Source organism: Macaca fascicularis, chromosome 16, assembly GCF_037993035.2.
Source record: "Macaca fascicularis isolate 582-1 chromosome 16, T2T-MFA8v1.1".
Taxonomy (NCBI): Eukaryota; Metazoa; Chordata; class Mammalia; order Primates; family Cercopithecidae; genus Macaca; species Macaca fascicularis.
Window position 1 is genome coordinate 57,763,857 of NC_088390.1, and position 25,741 is coordinate 57,789,597.

The 25,741-nt window shown below is 47.6% G+C and overlaps 1 protein-coding gene and 1 non-coding gene across 8 annotated transcripts; both read left to right on the forward strand.

The window, feature by feature from the left end:
* The first annotated feature begins 6,056 nt into the window (after positions 1-6,056).
* LOC123569604 (U1 spliceosomal RNA) lies at positions 6,057-6,216 on the forward strand. Its single transcript, XR_006693420.2, has one exon. It is a non-coding gene; the product is annotated as a U1 spliceosomal RNA (small nuclear RNA).
* A 2,986-nt stretch (positions 6,217-9,202) lies between these two features.
* SNF8 (SNF8 subunit of ESCRT-II) lies at positions 9,203-24,956 on the forward strand. Of its 7 annotated transcripts, none has more exons than XM_045374957.2 (8): positions 9,203-9,333; positions 10,038-10,088; positions 13,409-13,547; positions 16,936-17,040; positions 18,434-18,506; positions 21,297-21,438; positions 22,940-23,014; positions 24,434-24,956. In XM_045374957.2, exons 1-8 carry the CDS (start codon positions 9,280-9,282, stop codon positions 24,569-24,571), a joined length of 777 nt encoding a protein of 258 aa, XP_045230892.1. In that variant the 5' UTR covers positions 9,203-9,279; the 3' UTR covers positions 24,572-24,956. The 7 variants fall into 7 exon arrangements, 6 of the variants coding, with proteins under 6 accessions (XP_045230892.1, XP_045230893.1, XP_065387444.1 ...); XM_045374958.2 differs by having other exon boundaries at positions 22,943-23,014; XM_065531372.2 differs by having other exon boundaries at positions 16,936-17,205; positions 24,434-24,699.
* The last annotated feature ends 785 nt before the right edge of the window (positions 24,957-25,741 follow it).

Consider the following 25,741-nt stretch of genomic DNA (forward strand, 5'->3'; position numbering starts at 1 on the left):
TGAAGAAAAGAAAAAAAAGAGAAAAAAGGAGTCTTGGTCAGGCATGGTGGCTCATGCCTGTAATCCCAGCACTTCGGGAGGCCAAGGCAGGTGGATCACCTGAGGTCAGGAGTTTGAGACCAGCCTGGACAACATGGCGAAACCCCATCTCTACAAAAACACACAAAAAAATTAGCCAGGCATGACTGGGTGCCTGTAATCCCAGCTACTCAGGAGGCTGAGGCGGGAGAATGGCACGAACCTAGGAGGAGGAGCTTGCAGTGAGCCGAGATTGTACCACTGCACCCCAGCCTGGGTGACAGAGTGAGACTCTGTTTCAAAAAAAAAAAAAAAAGAAAAAGAAAAAAGGAGTCTCCCCATCTGGCTCAAATTGGTCTTGAACATCTGGGCTCAAGTGATCCTCTCGCCCCGGTCTCCCAAAGTGTTAGGATTACGGAGTGTGGGCTGCTGTGCCAGACCCAGACTTTCATTTTTATATTTACGTACTTATTTAAAAGATCCTTGAATCATAAAGACCTTCCTCTTTTTTTTTTTTTTTTGAAACAGAGCCTCGCTCTTGTCGCCCAGGCTGGAGTGCAATGGCGTGATCTCGGCTCACTGCAACCTCCGCCTCCTGGGTTCAAGTAATTCTCCTGCCTCAGCCTCACAAGTAGCTGGGATTACAAGTGTGCACCACCACGCCTGGCTAATTTTTGTATTTTTAGTAGAGACAGGTTTCACCATTTGGCCAGGCTGGTCTTGAACTCCTGACCCCAAGTAATCTGCTTGCTTCAGCCTCCCAAAGTAATGGGATTACAGGCGTGAGCCACTGTATTACAGCCTGGGTGAGAGAGCAAGACTCTGTGTCAAAAATAAATAAATAAATAAATAAATAAATACATACATAAAATAAAATAAAATCAGGGAGTGAGTGGCCAGGCGTGGTGGCTCACTCCTGTAATCCCAGCACTTTGGGAAGCCAAGGCAGGTGGATCACTTGAGGCCAGGAGTTCGAGAGCAGCCTGACCAACATGGCAAAACCCTATCCTTACTAAAAATAGAGAAAATTAGCTGAGTGTGGTGGCATACACCAGTATTCCCAGCTGCTTAGGAGGCTGAGGCAGGAGAATCACTTGAACCCAGGAGGCGGAGGTTGCAGTGAGCTGAGATTGCAGCACTGCACTACAGCCTGGATGACAGTGAGACTTGATCTCCAAAAAAAAAAATATATATATATATATATACACACACACACACACACACACACACACACATATATACACATACACACACACATACACACACACACACACACACATATATATATATATATATATATATATATATATATAATGGAGTGGGTTTCTTGCTCCAATCAGAGCTCCATCCTGTCTTCACTGCTCCTTATCCTCTGCTCTGGGAGGTCCAGGTAACTGTGCTGCAGCTTCTGTCACCCTGTGACCTGCAGATATTGGGAGATCCATAGCTAAGACACCAGGACACCCCAGAAGCCTGGAAAGCAACTGCCTTGTGTACTCTTCTCCAATCCAGAGGATGGGCCACCAACCCACAAAAGACACAAAGCCCAGGACCAGCTGTAAAGCTCCTAAAGTCACTTGGCCAGGTTTCATTGTTTGTATTGTTGGTGTGGCCTCTGCTAACAAGCATAAAACAAATTAATGCAACCTGTCCACCCATGCCATGGAAATGACTGCAGCACCCCCTTCTCTACAGGCTGAGGAACCATCGTGGAAGAGGTGAGTGCGTGAGATTGTATGAGCCAGATTAGATGAGTGGAGTGGTCACAAGAGGGACTTTATTTTAAATCCTAATCTGACATGTAATTTCTGATTTACCCAGAAGTGCCTCCAAAATGTCTACTTGATGTATTACGCTTTCTGTAGAAACACTTATTCACTGTAAGTTTCCTCCAAAACGACCCTTGATGCTGCTGCAGAAACCATAGGCTGTGAAGCCTGTAAACATCTATACATTCCTACCAAAGCACTTATGCTTTTCCCCAGGATGTAAGCCCTGGGTCTGGGGGTTGTTGTGTGGAGATCTACCCGTCTTGTGGCCACCCAAGACCACCCTTCTGTCTGTAAGATAACCTAATAAATTACCTAAAACCAAAATTAATAAATAAAATCAACTCAGGGAGAGAGTGGCAACCAGATTGGCCCAAGGGCTGGCAGTGAGCAAAATGGGGAGAACACAAGACAATGGGAGGGGTAGGATTGTGCCTCAAGGTATTCTGCTAATCAAACAAAACTCCTTTTTTTTTTTTTTTTTTGAGACAGAGTCTTGCTGTGTCACCCAGCCTACTTTAAATTTTCTTTTCTTTTCTTTTATTTATTTTTATTTTTTTGATACGGAGTCTTGCTCTGTCGCCCAGGCTGGAGTGCAGTGGCCGGATCTCAGCTCACTGCAAGCTCCGCCTCCCGGGTTTACGCCATTCTCCTGCCTCAGCCTCCCGAGTAGCTGGGACTACAGGCGCCCGCCACCTCGCCCGGCTAGGTTTTTGTATTTTTTAGTACAGACGGGGTTTCACCGTGTTAGCCAGGATGGTCTCTATCTCCCGACCTCGTGATCCGCCCGTCTCAGCCTCCCAAAGTGCTGGGATTACAGGCTTGAGCCACTGCGCCCGGCCGATTTTCTTTTATTTTTATTTTTTATATTTTTTGAGACAGAGTCTCACTCTGTCTCCCAGGCTGGAGTGCAGTGGCAAGATCTCAGCTCACTGCAACCTTCACCTCCCGGGCTCAAGCAATTCTCCTGCTTCAGCCTCCCAAGTAGCTGAGATTACAGGCATGTGCCACCACACCCAGCTAATTGTTGTACTTTTAGTAGAGACCAGGTTTCACCATGTTAGCCAGGCTGGTCTCGAACTCCTGACCTCAGGTAATCTGCCCGCCTTGGCCTCCCAAAGTGCTGGGATTACAGGCGTGAGCCACCACGCCCAGCCAAATTTTCTTTTTGAAAAAAATTTTCAACTTTTATTTTAGATACAGATATTTATGTGCAGATTTGTTACATTGGAACATTGCATGATGTTGGGGTTTGTAGTACGGGTCCTGTCACCCTGGTAGTGAGCATAGAACCCGATAGGTAGTTTTGTAGGCTTTTTAAGGCTTTTAATTTTCTACCTCGTGGAGGCAGTGCAGTGCATGGTTGATAACAATTATCATATTATCTTTTTTTTAAAGGGTTATGATAAGGCTTTAAATGAGACCACCATGATATATACAAAAAAAAGGAAGACAATGTTTACAAAATGCCTAGCACAATGCCGAGCCCACAGTAAGAACGTTGTACAAATGGAAAAAAACTAACTTCTTTTTTTAGAGTTGGGGGTTTCCCTCCGTTGCCTAGGCTACAGTGCAGTGGTGTGATCATGGCTTACAGCAGCCTCAAACTCCTGGGCTGGAGATCTTCCTGCCTCAGTACTCCACCCACTTCTGCTCTGTGGCTGGAATTGTATTAATAGGTGTGAGCCATCATGTCCAGCTCAAAACTAACTCTTTTTGATTCACCAACCTCCCCTGAAGACATCCAAGACCTCAGAAATGTAGATTCAAATTTCTCCCCTAGATAATCAGTTCTATCATGGAGAATCACTAAAACAAACCCTCTAAACAAAGACTTGCTCTAAATTGTGTGTATAGATTCCAGGAGCTCCAGGAATTTAAAGGAATAGAAACCAAGAATGTCAGAGCTGAAAGAAATCTTAGAGGTCAACTGGAGGCTGAGTGCACTGGCTCACACCTGTAATCCCAGTATTTAGGGAGGCCAAGGTGAGAGGATCACTTGAGCCCAGGAGATCAAGATCAGCCTGGGAAACAAGGCCAGACTTTATCTCTATGACAGTTTTAAAAAATTAACCAGGCACAGTGGCATGCATCTGTAGTCCCAGCTGCCTGAAAGGCTGAGGTCACAGGATCCCTTAAGCCCAGGAGTTCAAGGTTATGATGAGCTACGATGGCACCACTGCATTCCGGCCTGCGTGACATAATGAGGCCCTGTCTCAAAAAAAAAAAAAAAAAAAAAAATTAAAAGACTATGTTCTGGCTGGGCGCGGTGGCTCACGCCTATAATCCTAGCACTTTGGGAGGCCGAGGCAGGCGGATCACCTGAGGTCAGGAGTTCGAGACCAGCCTGACCAACATGGAGAGACCCTCTCTCTACTAAAAATGCAAAGTTAGACGGGTGTCGGGCCGCATGCCTGTGGTCCCAGTTACTCGGGAGGCCGAGGCAGGAGAATCGCTTGAACCCGGGAGGCGGAGGTTGTGGTGAGCCAAGTTTGCGCCACTGCACTCCAGCCTGGGCAATAAGAGCGAAACTCCATCCCCCGACAAAAAAAAGACCATGTTCTTAGCCAACCTGCCACGAAGCCAATGACTCAGTTAAAGCAAATGAGGGATTCCGTGATGGTCAGCATTCTGTGATGTGCTGGAAGCAGGCACAGTGGCAAGTGCCTTTGTCCCATCTGCTTGAGAGACTGAGGCAGGAGGATCACTTAAGCCCAGTTGTTCAAAGCTATAGTGCCCTGTGATAGCACCTGTGAATAGCCACCATATACCATCCTGGCAACATATCAAGCCCACAGTCAGAGTATTTACACCATGGACATAGGCAAATGCTACAAATCAGGGTTCCCCTCTCCCAGCCTGGCAAGGTAGTTGTTAAACCCTTACCAGGATATCACTGGTCAGCATATTTTCCCTAAAATTATAAAAGGGTACAAATGTATCTGCATAGGAGGATGAGCATGTCTGCCAGAGTGTGGCCACAAGTGTAGCTATTGAGGTCCACTTTGTGCATCTAAGGGACTAGGCACAGCTGGGCGCAGTGGCAAGCCAGGCGTGGTGGCTCACGCCTATAATCCTGCACTTTGGGAAGCCGAGGCAGGTGGGTCACCTGAGGTTAGGAGTTCAAGACCAGCCTGGCCAATGTGGTGAAACCTCGTCTCTACTAAAAAGCCAAAATTAGTCGGCCATGGTTGTGGGTACCTGTAGTCCCAGCTACTTGGGAGGTTGAGGCAGGAGAATCGCTTGAACCCGGGAGGCAGAGGTTGCAGTGAGCTGAGATCACACCACTGCACTCTAGCCTGGGCAACGAGAGCGAAATTTGGTCTCAAAAAAAAGAAGGAGAAGTTGGGCGCACCGTGGCTCACGCCTGTAATCCCAGCACTCTGGGAAGCCGAGGCGGGCCGATCACCTGAGGTCGGGAGTTCAAGACCAGCCTGACCACCACGGAGAAACCCCGTCTCTACTAAAAATACAAAAACTTGGCCAGGCTTGGTGGTACATGCCTGTAATCCCAGCTACTCCGGAGGCTGAGGTAGGAGAATCGCTTGAACCTGGGAGGCAGAGGTTGCAGTGAGCCGAGATCGTGCCATTGCACTCCAGCCCAGGCAACAACAGTGAAACTCCATCTGAAAAAAAAGAAAAAAAAAGAAAAAAAAAAGGGACTAGGCATGTGTGTATGCATTTGAAGGCATGAATTATTAAATCTAAGTTCTTCATTGTGAGTGAGCAGATCAGTGTGCATACCTTAGGGCATTGCATAACGAGTCAAAGAGTAAGGGAGGAAGCAGGTGTATCTAGATGGTGTCAGTGAGTACCTAAGGGACCAAGTTTTGTGTTTGGAAGTTATGTAGTTAAGACCTCTTATGATGGCTGGGGGTGGTGGCTCCTGCATGGAATCTCAGCACTTTGGGAGGCCAAGGTGGGTGGATCACTTGAGGTTAGGAATTTGAAACCAGCCTGGCCAACATGGCGAAACCCTGCCTCTACTAAAAATACAAAAATTAGCCAGGTGTGGTGATGTGCGCCTGTAGTCCCAGCTACCCGGGAGGCTGAGGCAGGAGAATCGCTTGAACCCGGGAGGTGGAGATTGCGGTGAGCTGAGATCACGCCATTGCACTCTAGCCTAGGCAACAAGAGTGAAACACCGTCTCAAAAAAAAAAAAAAAAGAAAGAAAAAAGAAATAAATTTGTCTTCAAATAACAGGAAAACACAAAATAATAGTGGCTTTAGTAAGACAGAACATTATTTCTCTTTCTCATAAACACTCAATACTTTCCTGGCAGGGGAGATACCATTATCCTGAAGGTGGTTTTCTTAGGGCGAGGCTCATCCATTGCACTTCGAACGTGCCGACTCCTGCGATTTCCCCAAATGTGGCAAACTCGACTGCGTAATTTGTGGTAGTGGGGGACTGTGTTTGCGCTCTAGTAAAATAAAAAATAAAAATAAAAAATAGCCTGGGCATAGTAGCTCACGCCTGTAATCCTAGTACTTTGGGAGGCCAAGGTGGGCGGATTGCCTGAGCTCAGGAGTTCGAGACCAGGCTGGGCAACATGGTGAAACCCTGTCTCTACTAAAAAAAAAAAAAAAAAAAAAAAAAAAAAATTTAGGTATGGCGGCGTGCGCCTGTAGTCCTAGCTACTCGGGAGGCTGAGGCAGAATTGCTTGAACCTAAGAGACAGAGGTTGCAGTGAGCCAAGATCGTGCCACTGCAGTCCAGCCTGGCGACAGAGCGAGACTCTGTCTCAAAGTAAATAAATAAACAAACACTCAGAGATTGGTGGCGTAGGGCTGGTATGACAGTCTGCTCCGTAAAAATCCTTGGGGATTGAAGCTCATTGTACTCATGGTTCCACCATTCCTCTAGGTCCAAAACGACAGTTACATTTTGAAGCTCATTGGAACCTCCATCTCCCGGGTTCAAGCAATTATCCTGCCTCAGCCTCCCTAATAGCTAGGATTACAGGCATGTGCCATCATGCCTGGCTAATTTTTTGTATTTTCAGTAGAGACAGGGTTTCACCATGTCGGTCAGGCTGGTCTCAAATTCCTGACCTCAGGTGATCTGCCTGCCCTTATGCTTGGGCCCACTCCCACACTGTAGAGTTTTCTTTCTTTTTTCTTTTTTTTTTTTTCTTTTTTTTGAGACTGAGTCTGGCTCTGTCGCCCAGGCTGGAGTGCAGTGGCCGGATCTCAGCTCACTGCAAGCTCCGCCTCCCGGGTTTACGCCATTCTCCTGCCTCAGTCTCCTGAGTAGCTGGGACCACAGGCGCCCGCCACCTCGCCTGGCTAGTTTTTTGTATTTTTTAGTAGAGACGGGGTTTCACCGTGTTAGCCAGGATGGTCTCGATCTCCTGACCTCATGATCCTCCCGTCTCAGCCTCCCAAAGTGCTGGGATTACAGGCTTGAGCCACCGCGCCCGGCTTCTTTTTTTTTTTGAGATGGAGTTTCCCTCTGTTGCCCAGGCTGGAGTGTAATGGTGCAGTCTTGGCTCACTGCAACCTCGGCCTCCCGGGTTCAAGTGATTCTCCTGCCTCAGCCTCCCGAGTAGCTGGGATTACAGGTGTGTGTCAGCACATCTGGCTACTTTTGTATTTTTTTTTTAGTAGATCGAGGGTCTCACCATGTTGGCCAGGCTGGTCTCGAACTCCTGACCTCAAGTGATTCACCCGAGTCAGCCTCCCAAAGTGCTGGGATTACAGGCATGAGCCACCGTGCCCACGCTACTTTCATTTTCAATAAATCCCTTAATTCCTTCCTTGCTTTGTTTGTGTGTTTTGTCCAGTTGTTTTTTCAAGACCCCAAGAACCTGGACACCCTCCACCGTTAACATATTTTGGCGAGACAGCCAGGAGGAAAACGTAAGCCCAAAGTTTGGGATTTATTTTCCCCCTTTTTCCTTTTCCTTTCTGCTCCATAAAGGGGAATCTCTCTCTCTCTCTCTCTCTCCCCGTTTCTCTCTCTTTCTCTCTTCCTTTCCAACCCGGGACCCTTGGTGGTCAGCACCTAAACATGGAAGCAACTGCAGGTTTTTGGCCATGGCCAGTGAGACTAAGGGGTTTCCATGTGGAGAAGCCTAACTACCACCTCCTGGTTCGCTTAAGGAACCTGGGTCTTTTTCATTTTTTTTCCTTTTTTTTTTTTTTTTTTTTTTGAGACGGAGTCTCGCTCTGTCGCCAAGGTTGGAGTGCATCCGCAGGATCTCTGCTCACTGCAACCTCTGCCTCCCAGGTTCAAGGAATTCTCTGCCTCAGCCTCCGGAGCAGCTAGGATTACAGGCACCAGCCACCACACCCAGCTAATTTTTTGTATTTTTAGTAGAGACGGGGTTTCAACATCTTGGCCGAGCTGGTCTTGAACTCCTGACCTCGTGATCCACCCACCTCGGCCTCCCAAAGTGCTGGGATTACAGGCGTGAGCTACCGCGCCCAGCCACAGATGACTGATTTTATCTCAAAAAATGAATAACAATCATAACTGATATTTATTTGTGTGCCAGGCATTGCACGATATGATTTACTACATTTTTTTCTTTTTTTTTGAGACGGAGTCACGCTCTTGTCGCTCAGGCTGGAGTGCAATGGCACAATCCTGGTTCATCGCAACCTCTGCCTCCTGGTTCAAGAGATTCTTCTGCTTCAGCCTCCCAAGTACCAGGGATTACAGATGCGCACCACCACACCCTGCTAATTTTTTTGTATTTTTAGTACAGACGGGGGTTTCGCCTTGTTGGCCAGGCTGGTCTCGAACTCCTAACCTCAGGTGATCCACCCGCCTCAGCCTCCCGAAATGCTGGGATTACAGGCTTGAGCCACCGCGCCCGGCCATGAGTAGGTATTATTCTATTTTACTACTGTGGATAGTGAACCATAAAGACATTAAAATAATTTGCCTTAAGTTCCTGTACCATATGTAGTGGAACTGAGCTTCGCAGCCAGGCAATCTGACTTCAGAGTTCAACTTAACTTCAAGGCCCTTCGTAGTCAGAATCCTTTGTATGTGATTCCAACAGGTTAACTCCGTTAGGGCAGAGGGCTATTTTATGCTCAATATGGAACCCTGGATGGCCAACACAGCGTTTGGCACGTAAGAGGTGGTCCAGGGGCATTTGATGACCTCCAGGCAGTGGAGGGGCAGTCGAGGAAGACCAAGGCCCCAGGCGCCTACGTGGGCGGAATGCACAAGCTTGGGTCTTGGCGGCCGGGGCTCCACGTCCCAGCACTAGCCAACGAGGGCCTCGGCCGCGCGCGAATATTCGTGCCTTCCTCGCTGCGAGGCTTTGCGAATCTTGGCCACTAGCTAAAGGCGGGGTCGCCGGACTGGTAGCAACCGGAGACACTCAGCCCCGCAGCAGGAAATGCGCCTCGTGGCTTCCGGCGCGTGCAGATGACGCGCGGCTCGGGCTTCCGCCTTGGGGAGCGGGCGGCGGAGCCCGGGACGCGGAGACCTGGGGTCGCTGCAGCTGGGCGGCCCGCGGGCCCAGGGTGGGAATGCACCGCCGTGGGGTGGGAGCTGGCGCCATCGCCAAGAAGAAACTTGCAGAGGTGAGCAGGAAGAAGGCCGACCCACAACCTGCCCCTGACCCGTGCGAGACTGAATTCTCTCGGAGCCGAGTCCTACCCGTTAATCACCTCCCAGCAGAATCTGAGACGGGCTTCTTGGCCCCGGGATACAGAATGTCTCCAGCTTCCGGTGGATTGGCAGCGTTCCCAGATGCCCAGCTCTTTCTCCCACTTACCCAAGTTTTAACTACAAATGGGACTCTACTCACAAATCTACAGTCGTCGATTCTACTTCTTCACCCTATCCTTCTCCCTAAGAAAACCATTTAAGAGAAACACCCCTCTTTTCATCCCAAAGCTGTGGCAGCACAAGTGGGGGACCCCAGCGCCTACTCTCTTGTTTTTCTTTTTCTTTTTTTTTTGAGACGGAGTCTTGCTCTGTCCCCCAGACTGGAGTGCAGTGGCGCGATCTCGGCTCACTGCAAGCTCCGCCTCCCGGGTCACGCCATCCTCCTGCCTCAGCCTCCCGAGTAGCTGGAACTACAGGCGCCCACTACCACGCTCGGCTAATTTTTTGTATTTTTAGTAGAGACGGTTTCACCGTGTTAGCCAGGATGGTCTCAGTCTCCTGACCTCGTGATCCGCCCGCCTCCGCCTCCCAGAGTGCTGGGATTACAGGCGTGAGCCACTGCGCGCGGCCCCCAGCGCCCACTCTCTTAACTCATGCTGGTCTCTTTGTCTGACAGGCCAAGTATAAGGAGCGAGGGACGGTCTTGGCTGAGGACCAGCTAGCCCAGGTGAGTCGGCTGGGGGGCCCCAGGCAGGGAGGGAGACCTAACAGGGCTGGCCAAAACACCTTGGTTACGAATTTGATTGTGTAGATTGAACTAGAAATAGGGTGTTTGGCAAATTTTGATTTCTGAACCGCTGAGATCTTTTAGGTGACTTGCTAATAACAATAATGGCCAACATATTTGAGTGATTACATGCTTGTAACGTCCCAGGCATGTAACGTCCCAGGCATTTGTCTATTTTCTTTACATATACTGTCTTGTTCAGTCCTCATTACAGTCCCATAAGGAGGGAACCCTATTATTCTGAGGGTTTTTTTTTTTTTCTTTTTTTGATGGAGTCTTGCTCTGTTGCCCAGACTGGAGTACAGTGGCATGATCTCAGCTCACTGCAGCTTCCGTTTCCCGGGTTCAAGTGATTCTCCAACCTCAGCCTCCCGAGTAGCTACAACTACAGGCATGCGCTACCACGCCCGGCTAATATATATATATATATATTTTTTGAGACGGAGTGTTGCTCTGTCGCCCAGGCTAGCGCGCAGTGGCGCGATCTCGGCTCACTGCAACCTCCACCTCCCAGGTTCAAGCGATTCTCCTGCCTCAGCCTCCCGAGTAGTTGGAATTACAGGCGCCCGCCACTGCACCCGGCTAATTTTTGTATTTTTAGTAGAGACGGGGTTTCACCATCTTGGCCAGGCTGGTCTCGAACTCCTGACCTCATGATCCACCCGCCTCGGCCTCTCAAAGTGCTGGGATTACAAGCGTGAGCCACCACGCCCAGCCAGTTTTTGTATTTTTAGTAGAGACAGGGTTTCTCCATGTTGGTCAGGCTGGTCTCAAATTCTTGACTTTGTGATCCACCCACCTTGGCTTCCCAAAGTGCTGGAATTACAGGTGTGAGCCACCGTGCTTGGCCCTAATTTTTGTATTTTTTTTGTAGAGTCAGGGTTTCGCCATGTTGGCTGGGCTGGTCTTGAACTCCTGGCCTCAGGTGATCCGCCCGAGGTGATCCGCCCGCCTCAGCCTCCCAAAGTGCTGGGACTACAGTCGTGAACCACCGTGCCTGGCCGTATTCTGAGTTCAAAATTGAGAGCTGGGCGCTGTGGGGTAGCCTGTAATCCCAGCACTATGGGAAGCTGAGGAAGGCTGATCACTGGAGGTCAGGAGTTCGAGACCAGCCTGGCCAACATGGTGAAATCCCGTCTCTACTAAAAATACAAAAATTAGCCAGGCGTGGTGGCTGGCTCCTGTAGTCCCAGCTACTGAGGAGGCTGAGGTAGGAAAATTGCATGAACCCAGGAGGCAGAGGTTGTAGTAAGCCAGTATCTTGCCACCGCGTTCCACCTTGGGGGACAGAGCAAGACTCTGTCTCAAAAAAAAAAAAAAAAAAAAAAAAAAAAGGCCAGGCGTGGTGGCTCACGCCTGTAATCTCAGCACTTTGGGAGGCCGAGGTGGACGGATCACCTGAGGTCAGGAGTTCGAGACCAGCCTGACCAACATGGAGAAACCCCATCTCTACTAAAAATATAAAATTAGCTGGGCGTAGTGGCACATGCCTGTAATCCCAGCTACTTGGGAGGCTGAGGCAGAAGAATGTCTTGAACCCAGGAGGTGGAGGTTGCAGTGAGCCGAGATTGTGCCACTGCTCTCCAGCCTGGGCGACAAGAGCAAAACTCTGTCTCAAAAAAAAAAAAAAAGAAAAGAAAAAGAAATTGGGACACTGGGGTGTTAAGTAATATATCCAAGGTTATATGGGTAGTAAGTGGTAGAGCTGTTATTGATTTACGTCCTCTGGGGCTTTTCATTTTAAATACTTCAGAATAAAATGAAAATATTGCCTAACCTGTGGCACCCACACCACCATCATGACATCTAGGCACACACCAGGACAGTGTGTGAGTGATGGGGGTGCAGCTCCTGTGCAGTTTTCTTTTCCAGCCCTTCCCTGCTCTTTACATGCTCCAAGTTTACGCAGTGATTGTGATTGGGGAAGAAGAGGAGGAAGCTGTTAAACAGGAAAACGGGGCTGTGAGCTGAAGAAAAATAGTAGGCCCAGGCTGTGCTCTTCAAAAGCTCCCACTCACAGGGGAGATGACTGCAGGAATCAACTGAAAATTGTGATTAAAAGAATGTGGAGGTTTCTAACAGTTTTATGTGAGAAATATTGGGCTAGGAGTGCTTATTCTTGGTGGAATAGAAGATGGTCCTTGTTAATTAGGAAAAGAGAAGGGGTAATACAAAGTCAGAAAATCCCCAAGTCTTTTGTATTTAACATGAAATGCAATCTGGCAAATTAAAGTCCCAGAGTAGTTCTTTATCTGGAATTGATCCCCAGGGAGGTTCATGACTCAAAAGTTTTTTTTTTAAATTTATATTGGTTGGTTGGTTGATTGATTGATTGACCCTGCGCGGTGGCTCACATCTGTAATCCCACCACTTTGGGAGGCTGAGGCTGATGGATTGCTTGAAGTCAGGAATTCGAGACCAGTCTGGCCCACATGATGAAATCCTGTCTTCACTAAAAATACAAAAATTAGCCAGGTGTGGTGGTGTGTGCCTGTCGTCCCAACTACTCAGGAGGCTGAGGCAAGAGAATCGCTTGAACTGGGAGGCTAAGGTTGCAGTGAGCTGAGATTGTGCCAGTGCACTCCAGCCTGGGCAACAAAGCAAGACTCTGTCTCAAAAAAAAATTTTAAAAAAATATATATATATGTTGATTGATTGAGACAGAGTCTTGCTATGTTGCCCCAGCTAAACTTGAACTCCTGGGCTCAAGTGATCCATTGTGGGATTACAGGTGTGAGCCACCATTCCTGGCCAGACTCATAGGTTAAACAGATTCATGCAACACTTCATTTTTTTCCCGTCCACCCTTTCCATCGGGCGGTAAAGATTTTCTAATGGGTGAACACTGCATTCCCTCATTTCTAAGATACAATGAATTATTAGGTACATCTTCAAATTAATAAGTTTTTCTGGGTAAAAGAAAAGGAATACCACATTATATATAACACTTTGTTCTTTTTTTGTGCATGTATATATGTGCACCTTGATTATTAAATACATCCTGATTTTAGAACAGGAACGCACAAAAAATTGTCTAGTTTGGAAGTGAGAAAACAGTACAGCATCCCATTTCTGCTGACAACAGAACTGTGAAGGAGAGGCAGGGATAAAGAGAGAGATAGATGGTAAACAGCATAATGGTAGGCTGAGAGAGACTGGTTATTTCAGCCTTTGCCATGCCACAGGACTGGGCACCTATTTTTGGCATCTGATTATCATCTGGCTGGGCTGCCCTTCACCACTCCCTGTCCATCCAACAGATGTCAAAGCAGTTGGACATGTTCAAGACCAACCTGGAGGAATTTGCCAGCAAGCACAAGCAGGAGATCCGGAAGAATCCTGAGTTCCGTGTGCAGTTCCAGGACATGTGTGCAACCATTGGCGTGGATCCGCTGGCCTGTAAGAAGTTGTCTGTAGGGTTCCAGTGTTCTTATAGAGAACCTTAGGGACAGAAGCTCACATAGTTGTTACCACTGTTGGGGTATCTGCTAGAAAGGCCTACAAGAAGACCCAGAAGGTGTCATCTTTAGGGAGTACCTAGCAGGATGGCTAGTTACTGTCTGATATGGAAGATAGACCAACTATAGGCTGAGTAGCCAGTGTCCATGATCATTCCTTGAATGATCTACAGTAGAATTTTTTATGGCATTTTCCCTCTTTATTAAAAAATATTTAATTTTGGCCAGGTGCAGTGGCTCATGCCTATAATCCCAGCACTTTGTGAGGCCAAGGCAGGCAGATCACTTGAATCTAGGAGTTCAAGATCAGCTTGGGCAACATGGCGAGACCCCATCTCTACAAAAACTATAAAAATTTGCCATGTGTAGGCCGGGCGCGGTGGCTCAAGCCTGTAATCCCAGCACTTTGGGAGGCCGAGGCGGGTGGATCACGAGGTCAGGAGATCGAGACCATCCTGGCTAACATGGTGAAACCCCGTCTCTACTAAAAATACAAAAAACTAGCCGGGCGTGGTGGCGGGCGCCTGTAGTCCCAGCTACTCGGAGGCTGAGGCGGGAGAATGGCGTGAACCTGGGAGGTAGAGCTTGCAGTGAGCCGAGATCGTGCCACTGCACTCCAGCCTGGGCGACAGAGCGAGACTCCGTCTCAAAAAAAAAAAAAAAAAAAAATTTGCCATGTGTGGTGGCATGTGTCTATAGTCCAGCTACTTGGGAGGCTGAGGTAGGAGGATTGCTTGAGCCTAGGAAGTTGAGGCTGCAGCAAGACCTTGTTTAAAAAAAAAAAGTTTTGTTTTTTTTTTTTTTTTGAGACAGAGTCTTGCTCTGTCACCCATGCTGGAGTGCAGTGGTGCCATCTTGGCTCACTGCAACCTCTGCCTTCCAGGTTCAAGCAATTCTTGTGCTTCAGCCTCCCAAGTAGCTGGGATTACAGGCCTGTACCACCAAACCTGGCTAATTTTTATATTTTTTATAGAAAGGAGGTTTCACCATGTTGTCCAGTTTGGTTTTGAACTCTTGGGATCAAGTGATCAGCCTTTCTTGGCCTCCCAAAGTGCTGGGATTACAGGCGTGAGCCTCTGCACTGAGCCCTTCCTCATACTTATAAACTTAAAAAAAAATTATTGACCGGGCATGGTGGCTCACGCCTGTAATCCTGGCACTTTGGGAGGCTGAGGCAGGCAGATCATGAGGTCAGGAGATGGAGACCATCCTGGCTAACATGGTGAAACCCTGTCTCTACTAAAAATTAGCCAGGCGTGGTGGCATGTGACTGTAATCCCAGCTACTTAGGAGGCTGAGGCAGGAGAATCACTTGAACCCGGGAGGTGAAGGTTGCAGTGAGCCAAGATTGTGCCCCTGCACTTCAGCCTGGGCAACAGAGCGAGACTCCATCTCAAAAAAAAAAAAAAAAAAATTACTAATTTATTATTTTTTAGTGTTGAGGTTTCTGTCACCTAGGCTGGAGTACATTGGTGCAATCAGCCCACTGCAGCCTTCAACTCCAGGGTTCAAGTTACTTTTCTGCCTCAACCTCCCGAGTGGCGCTGGGACTAGAGGCGTGAGCCACCGTGCCTGGCCCTAGTGTTTTTTTTTTTTTTTTTTGAGACAGTCTCGCTCTGTTGCCCATGCTGGAGTACAGTTGTGCTGCAATCTTGGCTCACTGCAACCTTCTCCTGGGTTCAAGTGATTCTCCCGCCTCAGCCTCCTGAGTAGCTGGGACCACAGGTGTGTGCCACCATGCCTGGCTAATTTTTTGTGTGTTTAGTAGAGACAGGGTTTTAGCGTGTTAGCCAGGATGGCCTTGATCTGACCTCGTGATCTACCCGTCTCAGCCTCCCAAAGTGCTGGGATTACAGGCGTGAGCCACCGCTCCTGGCCTGGCCCCGACTTTTTAAACATACATGGGATTATAATTACTACTGCTCTACAACCTGCATTTTTCTTTTCTTTTTTTTTTTTTTTTTTTTTTTTTAGATGGAGTTTTGCTCTTGATGCCCAGGCTAGAGTGCAATGGCATGATCTTGGGTCACTGCAACCACCCAGGTTCAAGCGATTCTCCTGCCTCAGCCTCCCGAGTAGCTGGGATTACAGGTGCCTACCACCATGCCTGGCTAATTTTGTATTTTTAGTAGAGACGGGGTTTCTCCATGTTGGTCAGGCTGGTCTCAAACTCCTGACCTCAGGTGATCCGCCTGCCTCTGCCTCCCAGAGTGCTGGGATTACAGGTGTGAGCCACTGCGCCCAGCCCGTATTTTATTTTTTATTTCTACACTCCTGGTAACTTGCAGAACATCAGTGGATTTTGGATGCTGAGTCTGCATATTCTTTCTCTTAGTCTTGTCTAGACCGTATTTCCCATTATATTTCACTGTATGTTGTGTGAATGGAAACTCGTTTTTTCAGTATCCTGAGCCAGAATTAGCCAAATAGAAATGACTTTTGTTTTATTTTTTCAATTTTTATTTATTTATTTATTTATTTATTTATTTATTTTTGAGACAGTTGCGCTCTTGTTGCCCAGGCTGGAGTATGTTGGTACAATCTTGGCTCACTGCAACCTCTGCCTCCTGGGTTCCAGCAATTCTCCTGTCTCAGCCTCCCAAGTAGCAGGGATTACAGGCGCACGCCACCACTCCTGGCTAATTTTTTTTTATTTTTAGTAGAGATGGGGTTTTGCTGTGTTGGCCAGGCTGGTCTCGAACTCTTGGTCTCAAGCAATCCGCCCACCTCGGTGTCTGAAAGTACTGGAATTACAGGCATGAGCCACTGCAGCCAGCCAGAAATGACTTTTAGATTGCCTGCCCTCTGGAACTGTCTGACCCTGTTCTTCAGCAGGAGTTACCGTAATAAGTCTGATTTTTTCCTGAGTAGCAAATGGAGCAGAAGAACTTCATGCCATGCAGGGAAAACTTCCCATACGATAGATGTTTTTTTTTTTAATTTTTTTTTTTTTTTTTTTCGAGACGGAGTCTTGCTCTGTCGCCCAGGCTGGAGTGCAGTGGCGGGATCTCGGCTCACTGCAAGCTCCGCCTCCTGGGTTCACGCCATTCTCCTGCCTCAGCCTCCCGAGTAGCTGGGACTACAGGCGCCCGCCACCTCGCCCGGCTAGTTTTTTTGTATTTTTTTAGTAGAGACGGGGTTTCACCGTGTTAGCCAGGATGGTCTCGATCTCCTGACCTTGTGATCCACCCGTCTCAGCCTCCCAAAGTGCTGGGATTACAGGCTTGAGCCACCGCGCCCGGCCACGATAGATGTTTTAATGCAGCTTTGAAAGAAAAGAAGGGATATAAATTAATCAATAACCGAGATTTTGTTTTTCTGTCTTGTAGCTGGAAAAGGATTTTGGTCTGAGATGCTGGGCGTGGGGGACTTCTATTACGAACTAGGTGTCCAAATTATCGAAGTGTGCCTGGCGCTGAAGCATCGGAATGGAGGTGAGGGTGGCTGGGTCCTGTGAACTGGACTCTGGACTTCTCTGAGAGGGAGAAAACCGTAAAAGATTATCGTTTCCGTCCTGCAGTCTACAGGCCTCTAAGGACTTGAGAGACATCTTAGCTGTTTCATGCAGTTGAATCCATGGCAAGTCTCCATGGCCAAGGGTAAATAGAATTACCTGAACGATTGTCTCTGTTCTCCAAAGATCTTTGGCCAGGAAGGTCTAATCCCTACTCAGTACAGAAAATAGTAGGGAGGTAGGAAATAGGCCTTTTCCCCTGATGTCTGATGTGTCTGGAGTGATTTTCTCATTAGTAACTGTAGTCCTGCACTGTCTCTCTGACGTATGGGAATGCCAGCTGAGTCTCTGTGTTCCCTAAAATGTGACCTTAAAATTCGTCATTGGGTGATGCCATCTTTCTTTTTTTTTTTTTTTTTTTTTTTTTGAGACGGAGTCTTGCTCTGTCGCCCAAGCTGGAGTGCAGTGGCACGATCCTGGCTCACTGCAAGCTCCGTCTCCTGGGTTCACGCCATTCTCCTTCCCCAGCCTCCCGAGTAGCTGGGACTACAGGCGCCCGCCACCGCGCCCGGCTCATTTTTTGTATTTTTAGTAGAGACGGGGTTTCACCGTGGTCTCGATCTCCTGACCTTGTGATCCGCCCGCCTCGGCCTCCCAAAGTGCTGGGATTACAGGCGTGAGCCACCACGCCCGGCCTGATGCCATCTTTCTTAGTAAGCACATTAAATGGTGTGGATTGAAGTTGCAGAAAGAAAACTTAAAACCATTTACAAATCATCATCGACTATAAATAGACACGGCCTTGATGTCAAGAGGACATTTATAGTTTTTCAAAGATGACACTGCTTTTGTTTTTAGATTTTCATGGCTCTCACTCTGTTGACAGGCCTAGCAAAGTCTCAGAATCCATTTCTCATATTATGGCCAGTTATTTCATAAGGAGAGAGTGTTTGTTTTTTTTTTTTTTGAGACAGAGTTTCCCTCTTGTTGCCCAGGCTGGAGTGCACTGGCACGATCTTGGCTTACTGCAACCTCTGCCTCCCAGGTTCACGTGATTCTCCTGCCTCAGCCTCCCTAGTAGCTGGGATTACAGGCATGCGCTACCACGCCTGGCTAATTTTGTATTTTTAGTAGAGATGGGGTTTCTCCATGTTGGTAAGGCTGATCTCGAACTCCCAGCCTCAGGTGATGCACCCACCTCGGCCTCCCAAAGTGCTGGGATTACAGGCGCGAGCCACTGTGCCCGGCCAAGGAGAGAGTTAAAAAAAATTAGGAACTAGAATGTTACTTGCTATTCATAGGCCACTGGAATGTAATGGCTGTCGACTTATTTAAAGTGGGTAATCTCTTTTTCTGATTTCTGTCTCCAATAGGTCTGATAACTTTGGAGGAACTACATCAACAGGTGTTGAAGGGAAGGGGCAAGTTCGCCCAGGATGTCAGTCAGTAGGTCTTCTTTCAATCCCTTGGAGTACAGAAAGAGGTCTTTAAAATTCAGATGGGGGCTGGGCGTGGTGGCTCACGCCTGTAATCCCAGCACTTTGGGAGGCCGAGGTGGGTGGATCATGAGGTTAGGACATCGAGACCATCCTGGCTAACACAGTGAAACCCCGACTCTACTAAAAATACAAAAAATTAGCCAGGCGTGGTGGCAGGCGCCTGTAGTCCCAGCTACTCGGGAGGCTGAGGCAGGAGAATGGTGTGAACCCAGGAGGCAGAGCTTGCAGTGAGCCGAGACCGCGCCACTGCACTCCAGCCTGGGCAACAGAGCGAGACTCCGTCTTAAAATAAAAAAAAATTTAAAAATTCAGATGGAACTCTTTTCTCCCTATTCCTCATGTCTAGGCTAGCTTAGAAATCTGTATGATCTCCATATTGTACAGAAAAAAAAAAAAAATGAAACAAACAAAAAATAAGAGACAGGGTTTCACTGTTGCCCAGGCTGGAGTACAGTGGCACGATCATAGCTTACTGCTACCAAGATCGTTGCTTACCTGCAGCCTCAAGGAATCCTCCCCCCTCAGCCTCCCAAGTAGTTGGGATTATAGGCATGGGCCCGTACGCCTGGCTATTTTTAGAAAACAGAAAATATAGAGATATAAAAAGGGAAACAAAAACCATTATTTCTCAACTAAGAGATTACAACTGCTATATATTTTAATGTAGTTCCTTCCAAGCATTTCTTCATGTATTATTTTTTAACAAACTTGGGGCTATATATAGTCTTTGTTTTTCTTTGAGAAAGAGTCTTGCTGTCGCCCAGACTGGAGTGCAGTGGCCTGATCTTAGCTCACTGCAACCTCTGCCTTCTGGATTCAAGCAATTCTTGTGCCACAGCCTCCCCAGTAAGGTGTGCACCACCTTGCCCGGCTAATTTTGTATTTTTAGTAGAGATGGGGTTTCACCATGTTGGCCAGGCTGGTTTTGAACTCCTGGCCTCAAGTGATCTGCCCGCCTCAGCTTCCCAAAGTGCTTGGATTGCAGGTGTTAGACTGTATCCAAGGGCTGTATATAGTCTTGAGATTATTTGAGGCCAAGGAGACTAGAGTAGGTGCCTAGAAAGGCTGGGGAAGGAGGTGGTAGTGAGATGATGGAATATAAATTGATCTAGTTCACCAGCCTCTATGTGTGAGTCCAGTTTGAGAAAAGATAAAAGGCTGTTTTTGATGTAACTTCCAAGGAGTCAGCCTACTATGAGATCTTGAAGACGTAGAATATTCAAAGAAAAGTAACGAGGCTGGGTGCAGTAGCTTACACCTGTAATCCTAGCCCTTTGGGAGGCTGAGGTGGGAGGATTGCTTGAGGACAGGAGTTTGAGACCAGCCTGGGCAGTGTAGTGAGACCTTGTCTCTACAAAAAGTAGTTGGGTGTTGAGGCACGCACCCATAGTTCTAGGCTGCAGTGAGCTATGATTGCACCACTGCACTCCAGCCTGGGACACAGCAAGATGTCATCTCTACTTTTCTTTTTTTTTTTTGAAATGGACTCTCGCTCTGTTGCCCAGGCTGGAGCGCAGTGGCGCAATCTCGGCTCACTGCAACCTCTGCCTCCCCGGTTCAAGTGATTCTCCTGCCTCAGCCTCCCGAGTAGCTGGGATTACAGGTACCTGCCACCGCGCCCTGCTAGTTCTTGTATTTTTAGTGGAGATGGGGTTTCACCATGTTGGCTAGGCTGGTCTCAAACTCTCGGCCTCCCAAAGTGCAGGGATTACAGGTGTAAGCCACTGCACCTGGCCAAGACCTCATCTCTTTAAAAAAAAAAAAAAAAAAAAAGGAAAGTGATAACAAAAGATTACTAGCCATACTCATTGCAAATTCTCATGAAGAGAGGGTGAGCATTTGAAGCATTTCAGTTTGCTATTCTTGAGAGTTGGAGAATGCATTCCAATCTACCTAAAAGTGCCCTTTCCCTGGCTGTTTGGGTGATATATTTTTGAGCTTTGGCAGAGGTTTTAAACTCTGTGTGTGGGCTGGATATGTGATCTACACACTGTTTTGTAGGTTTTCTTCTTCTTTGATTTCAGTTAGAATCAGAAAACTTGGTAGTATTGGGCTTGAATTTCCACTTGGCAATAATCAGCTGGGTTGCCCCCTTTAAAGTAGATAAGCATTCTCTAGTTTGCCACAGGTGACACTACCCCCTATTGCCTCTTCAGCTCACTCATTCACGTTTCCTGATGGGCATCTGCAGGTGTATCTTTGACCTCTGTCTGGGTGTTGGAATGAGTGGTTTGCTGAGCAGAGAGCCTGACTCCTGTGATTGTCAAAGCATCACTTATTGCTCCTTGACCCTGTCTTTTTACTGACATAGTTGAGTGTTGTGCAGCCTTTTATTATTTTAGAGGCAGGGTCTTGCTCTGTCACCCAGGTTGGAGTACAGTGGTGCACAATCACAGCTCACTGCAGCCTTGAACTCCTGGGCTCAAGTGATCCTCCTACCTCAGCCTCCCAAGGACTATAGGCGATTGCCACCATGCCCTGCTAATTTTTTATTTTTTTATTTTTTAGTAAAGACAAAGTCTTGCTGTGTTGCCCAGGCTGGTCTCTAACCCCTGGGCTCAAGCAGTCCTCTCATGTGGGCATCCCAAAAGTGTTGGGATTATGGGTATGAGCCACTGCGCCTGGGAGTTGTGCAGTCTTTTAAATTTTCTGTCAGTGTCCTGCCCAGGGCAGAGCTGAAACTGTGTTGTTAGGTCTGATCTTCCAAGGGTCGTTAAGCAACTCTTCCTCACCTCAGAGACGACCTGATCAGAGCCATCAAGAAACTAAAGGCACTTGGCACTGGCTTCGGCATCATCCCTGTGGGCGGCACTTACCTCATTCAGTCTGTTCCAGCTGAGCTCAATATGGATCACACCGTGGTGCTACAGCTGGCAGAGGTACTGGTGCACCTTCGAGTGTGTGTGTGTGCAGGTACTGGGATGCAAGGCTGTCAGCAGTTCTGAGCTCCTGCTCCCCATTATGCAGGTCTTTTGCTGAGACTATCCAATGGATGCACTACTCAGGCCTGTTCTTGTTCAGCAGACATTTATTGAGCAGCTACAGTGCAAAGCACTGGGCCAGGCTGTGGGGCATATAAAGATAGGAATGATAAAATTCCTGCTCTCAAGGAGCTTACAGTCTAGTCAGGTAGACAGACATGCAGACAACTAACTAGATTTCTTTGGGTAGCCAGACTCTGATGTCTTTTGAAACTACTTTATGGATTCTTCAAAAACAGATTTTAAAAAATCTTGTTTGCCATGCCTCTGTCCCTCATTATGCCTTAAGCATATGCTATCTTCCCCCAAATCCCCATCAAGTATTTAGGGTAGATATGTTCAGTTTTCTTTATTATTTTTGAGATGGAGTTTCACTCGTTGCCCAGGCCAAAGTGCAATCGCGCAATCTTGGCTTACTACGATCTCAGCCTCCTGGGCTCAAGTGATTCTCCTGCCTCAGCCTCCCAAGTAGCTGGGATTACAGGCGTGTGCCACCACGCCCAGCTAATTTTGTAATTTTAGTAGAGATGAGGGTTCTCCATGTTGGCCAGGCTGGTCTCGAACTCCCGACCTCAGGTGATGTGCCCGCCTCGGCCTCCCAAAGTTCTGGGATTATAGGCGTGAGCCACCTCGCCTGGCCCAGTTTTCTTTATAATGTAAAACAGAACTAAATAAGGGAGGGGCTTTTCTGTATTGGAGGATGAGTAGAATGAGGCAGGGCAAGGGCTGAATATTTAAATAATGAATATTATTAGCAGTTTATGATTCTTCTTCCTATCAGTTAATTGTTCAGAATCTTCCCTTGTCATGCTCGAGTGCTTTGCAGAAGTCTAACTTAACATGTTAGTACAAGGGACCCACTTTTTTTGTTTTTTTGGGATGGAGTCTCACTCTGTCGCCCAGGCTGGCATGCAGTGGCACAGAGCTGGCATGCAGTGGCACAATCTCTGGCTCACTGCAGCCTCCACCTCTCAGGTTCCAACGATTCTCCTGCTTCAGCCTCCCGAGTAGCTGGGATTACAGGCATGTGCCACCATGCCCGGCTAATTTTTGTATTTTTAGTAGAGATGGGGTTTCACCATGTTGGCAAAGCTGGTCTCGAACTCTTGACCTCAGGTGATACCCCCACCTCAGCCTCCCAAAGTGCTAGGATCACAGGCATGAGCCACTGTGCCTGGCCTGGACTCCACTTTTAAGATTGAACCCACCAACCTACCTCTGTCATGCTGAAAGTCACTTGTCTCTCTCCCCGCTGGAACCTTTAAACATTTTCTGTGTTCCCTCATGCTTGACAGCTTTTCCTCCTGTCTGGATAAGTCTGTTGTTCCTGGGCAGGTCCTGGGTTCTAAGGGAAGGTGCACTCTTTAACTGATTCAATCCCCATTCCTCCTTCCTTCAGAAGAATGGCTACGTGACTGTCAGTGAGATCAAAGCCAGTCTTAAATGGGAGACCGAGCGAGCGCGGCAAGTGCTGGTATGCAACTTTGGAACAGTCCAGAAAAGACAGGCCCCAGTTGGGAGGATGTGGGTTCCACAAAGGCAGGCCCCAGTTGGGAGGATGTGGGTTCCACAAAGGCAGGCCCCAGTTGGGAGGATGTGGGTTTCACAAAGGCAGGAGCTTCAGGATTGCTTTGCTGGCCTTCTGCCTTGAAGGCTATTGCTGCCATGCTAGAAGGAAGCCCAGCACTTCTCTTCATGCTACCAAGAAGGTAGAACTCAGGAAGGCAGGTTCCTAACTCTGCTGTGCACACAATACCAGGCTGCCCCTGCTACTTGGGGAACCGACACTCTCTTTCCTGAACATGCTGAGCCTGGACTGGTCAGGAGATTAACGTAGTTTGTACTGAAAGTAACACTGTTAGTACAGTGATGGGAATTATTAACTATGTTAATTACATATCTGTAATTATCCTCTAAGCATTATATTGCATAGTATATACTCTAGCTTTATACATAAACATTTTGTGGTACTGAAGAATGAATGTGAAGAGGGAGCAATGTTAACAACTCTGGCTTCAGTACCTTTTTTCCTTATCCAAGCAATTCAGCTGTCTAAACCTTTCATTTCATCTGTAAAATGGGGATAACATATTTATCTACCTAATGATATTGGACAGAACCAACCCATTTTGAGCATATTTCCAGTTCTAGGAACTGAGTCTATTCTTGCATAAGTATGGTCAATTATGTTTGCTACCTGGTATAAGTTAACTCAAAGGTAGCTAAACAGTGATCTCAGGCCGGGCGCGGTGGCTCAAGCCTGTAATCCCAGCACTTTGGGAGGCCGAGATGGGCGGATCACGAGGTCAGGAGATCGAGACCATCCTGGTTAACACGGTGAAACCCCGTCTCTACTAAAAAATACAAAAAAAAACCTAGCCGGGCGAGGTGGCAGGCGCCTGTAGTCCCAGCTACTCCGGAGGCTGAGGCAGGAGAATGGCGTAAACCCGGCAGGCGGAGCTTGCAGTGAGCTGAGATCCGGCCATTGCACTCCAGCCTGGGTGACAGAGCGAGACTCCGCCTCAAAAAAAAAAAAAACAAAAAACACAGTGATCTCTGTGTTGTTTCTGGGAAAATGGAGGCAGTGATTTGCTGAAGGCCATACAGCAAATATTTCTGTAGCCATGTGTTCTTTCCACTATATCCCACTATGCTAGGCTTTACCCCTCTTCCTCAGCAGCACAAGTTAAATGACTTCGTAGCATTTTTCACATTCAGGCAAAGGCCAAGGCCAAACAGCTCATTTAGTTAGTTGTGTAAATGTTTGAAGGCACTTAGTAGATTTAGTTTGAAAACCTCACTGAAGCCAAAATAGGTTTGGGGGTTGCTTACCTACCCTTTGTCTACGGAACCTCCCTGTTCTCAAACCGCTCTTCTTCCCTTTTCCCTCCAGGAACACCTGCTGAAGGAAGGGTTGGCGTGGCTGGACTTACAGGCCCCAGGGGAGGCCCACTACTGGCTGCCAGCTCTCTTCACTGACCTCTACTCCCAGGAGATTACAGCTGAAGAGGCCAGAGAAGCCCTCCCCTGACTGCGTGTGGAACGGCACACAGCAGCAAGCAGGAAGGAGGAGGAGGGCAAATAAACCTGGGTAGTTTTGTTTATAAAAAAAAAAAAAAAAAATAGAAAAAAGTTCCAAGTTTTTCTTTCTTCCCCCATTCTTTTATTTTTGAAAAGTGCCTTCACATTGCATCTTTATTGGAGAAGACCTCACTCATTCAGTAAGGATAATCTGATTAACACAGAAAACGGCAAGCACATATAAAATGATTTGTGCAGGTCATCTGCAAGTTCATGGAAGAGCTGGGCCTGGAATGCAGGTTGTTTCCTGGCCTGTCTAGTCTTTGTAGCTGTGAGACATAGATTACAGCCTATGCTAATTCAAAAATTTTTAATAAAATGTTCCTTATCTCAAACTAGCTGGTCCTAATGGACCAGTAAATACTATTCACTCTTTCAGCCTCTTCTGGCTTCCTCTGTAGAGGCTCTAGGTTATGACAAAGTTAGCTGTGAGTATGAAGGAAATAGAAGTCAATGTCCAATTGTGGCTCAACTGGAGGAAAGAAAACAATGGACTCTGACGGGAATCAAACAATAGTTAGGGAATGTTCTATTTTCTCAAATTCCCTACTAGCTTTCTCACCCTCCTGTACTAGATTGCCAGGTCCCTCTAGCCTCAGTAGTGGGAAAGGGAGTCATTTACTGAACACCTACCCTGTCCCATTTTACATACAGCTCACTTAAATTTCACCAAGTAGGCAGCCTTCAGCGTCACAGGTGATTGAATCAAAGTAATTTGCCAGGGGCCGCCAGCTTCAGCGGAGCCAAAGCTGGAGCCTAGGCGTATTAACCCGAGCCCATGCCTTCATGTATCACTGCACAGTACAGAATGGCAGCACATACTGTGTGTAGACATTTTTCTGCACACATGGTCAGCCAAGAGTAAAAGCTTCTGCATCAGAAAGCAAGAATCTCCTACAGCAAGTAGAAGTGATGAGAGAAGAGGCCAGAGTTGTTTAAGGCTCCCAAAGTCGTTAGTCTAAAGGCTAAGATCCTTAAAAAGTACTACTGTACTGGAAATCTGAAAACTCAATGGTTTTTCCATACTGAGACCCTTCCTTTAGCAGGATATAGCCTGGGCCCATCTCTACCTCTGCCTATCCTTGTAGGACATGCTCACTCCAAGTTCTGGAATAGGTCT

Bases quoted from the DNA above. Each gene is read 5' to 3' on its own strand.
- SNF8 (XM_045374957.2), top strand. From the start codon at position 9,280: ATGCACCGCCGTGGGGTGGGAGCTGGCGCCATCGCCAAGAAGAAACTT. The intron at 17,041-18,433 runs GTGAGGGTGGCT...TGTCTCCAATAG, and splicing joins GCTGAAGCATCGGAATGGAG to GTCTGATAACTTTGGAGGAA. The intron at 18,507-21,296 runs GTAGGTCTTCTT...TCCTCACCTCAG, and splicing joins TTCGCCCAGGATGTCAGTCA to AGACGACCTGATCAGAGCCA.